The 3,727-nt window shown below is 40.6% G+C and overlaps 1 protein-coding gene across 1 annotated transcript in view; it reads left to right on the top strand.

The window, feature by feature from the left end:
* Positions 1-962, top strand: part of CASK (calcium/calmodulin dependent serine protein kinase) — a 631,366-nt gene extending 630,404 nt beyond the window's left edge. Inside the window, exon 27 of the mRNA XM_042782642.1 lies at positions 786-962. Coding sequence (XP_042638576.1) covers positions 786-962 — 177 coding nt within the window. The remainder of the gene's footprint in view (positions 1-785) is intronic.
* Positions 963-3,727: the final 2,765 nt, after the last annotated feature.

Here is a 3,727-nt window from a genome sequence, read left to right as displayed (position 1 = left end):
ACTTTTACAATAACGGACTAATACAATATTTGTCCTTTTGTGACTGACTTATTTCGCTCAGCATAATGTCCTCCAAGTTCATCCACGTTATGTGGTGTTCTGCAGATTCTACATTATTCTTTAGCGTTGCATAGTATTCCATTGTGTGAATGTCATGTTGAACCTTTTAATACGAAAGGAGAAAATACTTTATTTGTTGTCCAAAGGCAAGGGTTTATTGGTACAAGGGCAGCTGGGCACTGGGGTCTGGCTCCAATGAGTGCAGTGTACCAAGGAAAAGGGATCGGACAAGCTCTGACCTTACTGTGAAACTGTGTGTCAAATAGAAGTAGCTAGAAACCAGGCCATGGGTCTTTCTGCAGGTCCGGGTTAGAAGAATGAGGAAAGACTGGCTTGGGGTACAGTAGGCACTGGTGACCAGCACTTCATGGGGCTTTCCCCTGTCTGGGTCTAGGACAGGCACAGCTAAGGCCTGGGTGTGAGCGGTGTGTTTGCTGAAGAGTGCCTGTTTTCTCCGGTTGGTCTGGTTTGTCACGGAGATCCCTGTTGCATGTTGAGCAGTCTCGCTTGCAAGCCGAGTTATGTAAACCTGCTATCACAGAGGACATTGTCTCCTCTGTCATGAAACGGACTTGGCCTCATGCCCATCAAAGCTTGGCTTTGACTGTTTGTGACACTGGGATGAACACAAATGTGAAAAGACACAAAATCCAACTGACTTTTCTTTTCTGCTTGCTCTTCCCTTCCCCTATGCCCACCCCTACCTCCAACCCATCACCATTTAGGATGAATCTCTTCAGCGTCTGCAGAAGGAGTCTGATATCTTACAGAGAACATATGCACACTACTTTGATCTCACAATTATCAACAATGAAATTGACGAAACAATCAGACATCTGGAGGAAGCCATTGAGCTCGTGTGCACAGCCCCACAGTGGGTCCCAGTGTCCTGGGTCTATTAGGCCTCTCCCCAGATATCTGACGCATAACTGGGAACCACCTCATACATGGAAAAGCCTCTTTTGTTATCGGCCTTGTGTCAGCAGGTCGTGGTCCCTAGAGACTACCTAGTTGTAGTGTGACCTACATTTATAATTATTGTCATGTCCGAATAGATAGGAGGAGAAAAACAATTACACACTAATTTAAAGAGACAGTATCTTTTTTAATCAGTTCTCCTAAACTTTAATAAAATGTATCTTTAAATGTATGTATTATTCAATCCTTTGGAATGTTATATTTTTGGAAATCATAGCTTTTTATTTCCAAGGCCCCTAAAAACTGCACAAAATAGATGCTGCTTTCTATAATCTATTTTAATAATAATGAAAAATGATTCTGTTACCTTGACTGGGGGTGGAACACTACATTCTTTTTAGAGTCTGATTTTATGGATTGGAATATCATTCTTTCCTTTATTTATTTGAAATAGTCTAGTGATTACAAAACAGTCATAAATTTTTAAAGGCCTTTTTTCTCTCTTTTTTTTAGAGTAGTATTTTTTTTTAAGTCCTTTTATGTAACATCCAGATAATGTGATACTGTCTCTTTGAAGCACCCTGTAAACCTTTTAGAGATTTGAAGTTGGGTCTTGACTCTTAATGCATGTGGACAGTCGCGAGCGTTTATGCTGTCGGTGTGTCTGTGTTGGACAAAAAAAAAAAAATCTGTAATCTACAGCAAAGTACATTCCGTTCACGGGGCACACCCAGGGGAATAAGAATAAAATGCTATTATGACTAAGTTGTAAACCTATGCACATCCCTTGCATTTCGGGCAACTTTATAAAAAAGAAAGAAAAGAAACTGATTTTTATTAATAATAATCATGTAGTGAAATGTGTTTGTAATTTTGTCTCAATTTAATTTGTTGTAAGGTGGGAGGGGGAATTGCTGGTTTCACCATTTCAGATCTGTGTTGTCTGAGAGTATTAATGTTTTAATTAAGCAAAGAAATGAGGATTTTTAATATGTATGTAATTGTTTTAAAGCACCCATTTTAAGAGAAAATACTGTGCAATGAAGAAACCAGTTTAGGCATTTGCTATAAACTGAATTATTCCAAAAGGATAATCTATAACGTCCCTGTAAATTCCTTTAAAATGATAACTAACAGGACAATTTGACCAATTTTTTAAAAATACACTTCCTTTTATGTGTTCAATAATTAAATGCCTTTGGGTCCTTCATTTCATTATAGATTTGTTCAGTTTTACAAGCAGATAATATTTTAGCTTTTAGAGTTCATTCAATGCTCATTGAACCATCAGAAGACCTAGGAGTGAATATCAGTTGGCAGGGCAACCAAATAATCTGCAAGAGCACAGCTTGGACCACGGCTGACTCCCAGAGAGTGTGTGCCTAAAAGCCACGGCAGCCATGGATGTACTGGAGGCCATCTGTGGTTTCTACTTCCTCTTGCTATATCCCTTGGCACAGGAGAATAATCTTTCCTTGTTGGTTTAGAGACATTAACCATCTCACCACCCTTCCATGAGGTCACATTCTTTCACTACAGGAGATTAGGGCTTGGGGTTTTCAGACTCTTGGCCAGAGATCCAGTAGAATGTTTTTCATTAGCGTTTGAGGGTGTGAAGTTGTCATAGTAACCTGTGATTCTTGAAAAAAAAATAACATCATTTTTTCTTCTCGTAGATTAGATGGCCTCAGTCACTTTGTGCCTTGGCAGGATGTGCAGGGTGTGTTCTGAGCTGAACAGCTCCTCTTAAAGGACCAAACAGAGAAGGCATTTGTATACTCCTTTTACGTTGTCAAGCCCCCTCCCCACCTACTACTATTAAAAGATGCTCATTTTTTTCCTGATGTTGTCCTTTGTCAGTGACAAGATGAGTCTGCAACTTACTAACAAGGTGTTGAGTGATCTGCTTCTGTTTGGGCCCCACAGCAGGATGACCAAACTACCAAACCAGAGATGAGCTCAACAGAAGTCTAACCCTAGGTGGAGAGAGTCGGTTAGGGCCGTGTTCGGCTTGATTTAAATCTAACTGATGCCAAGGCAAGACAGTCATTCCCACAGTGGTACTGACCACAATCTGGGCTCTTTCCACTGTCAAAGTGCCCACTCTACCTCTTTTCCATTGAAGCACAAAGAATACAACTAACACATGGGAAACAGAAATTTCCCTCCCTCTGTTAGAAAAACCCAGGCCCCTGCTTGCCCATTGAGACCAGATCTCCAGAGATAGTGATGATGCCTACTTTAACTCATCTATCATGTTCATAAAGGTGGGTTAAGCCAAAAAGGAGAAAAACAATGCCAACCAAAATGTGTGTGGCCCCAGAATTCCAGAGCATTCTACCGCTTAGCCTCTGTTCTCAGTCACTCTGTGCATCCTTTCAGGAGCACGCAGGCAGCCATTGTTCTTGCCATTGTGGAGATAGATTCCTGCACCCAGAATACCTCTGTCAATGTTCTTGGAGATGTCACCTGTTCTATTCCACTAATATACATCTTCTCGAAAGCAGTGTCTTTATGACCTAGCAGAAAATACTTAAATCTCTGAATTCATAGTAATTTCAGTACACTGCGGCTGCTGCTGCATTGCAATTGTCCACTAAGCAATCAGAGAAAATTGCTCAAAGCTTCTTGAAGGCTTTCAGGCCATCAGCAAAACCATTTTGTCCTTTTAACGACCCAGAGCAAATGATTAGATTACTAAATCTTATCAGTGGCCGATTAAAATGGTGACGAGCCATATTCTGAGGTG

The sequence above is a fragment of the Orycteropus afer genome, unplaced genomic scaffold (genome assembly GCF_000298275.1).
Source record: "Orycteropus afer afer isolate SDZICR_OR568_19922 unplaced genomic scaffold, OryAfe1.0 scaffold00401, whole genome shotgun sequence".
NCBI lineage: Eukaryota > Metazoa > Chordata > Mammalia > Tubulidentata > Orycteropodidae > Orycteropus > Orycteropus afer.
This window is presented reverse-complemented; position numbering and strand designations above follow the sequence as displayed.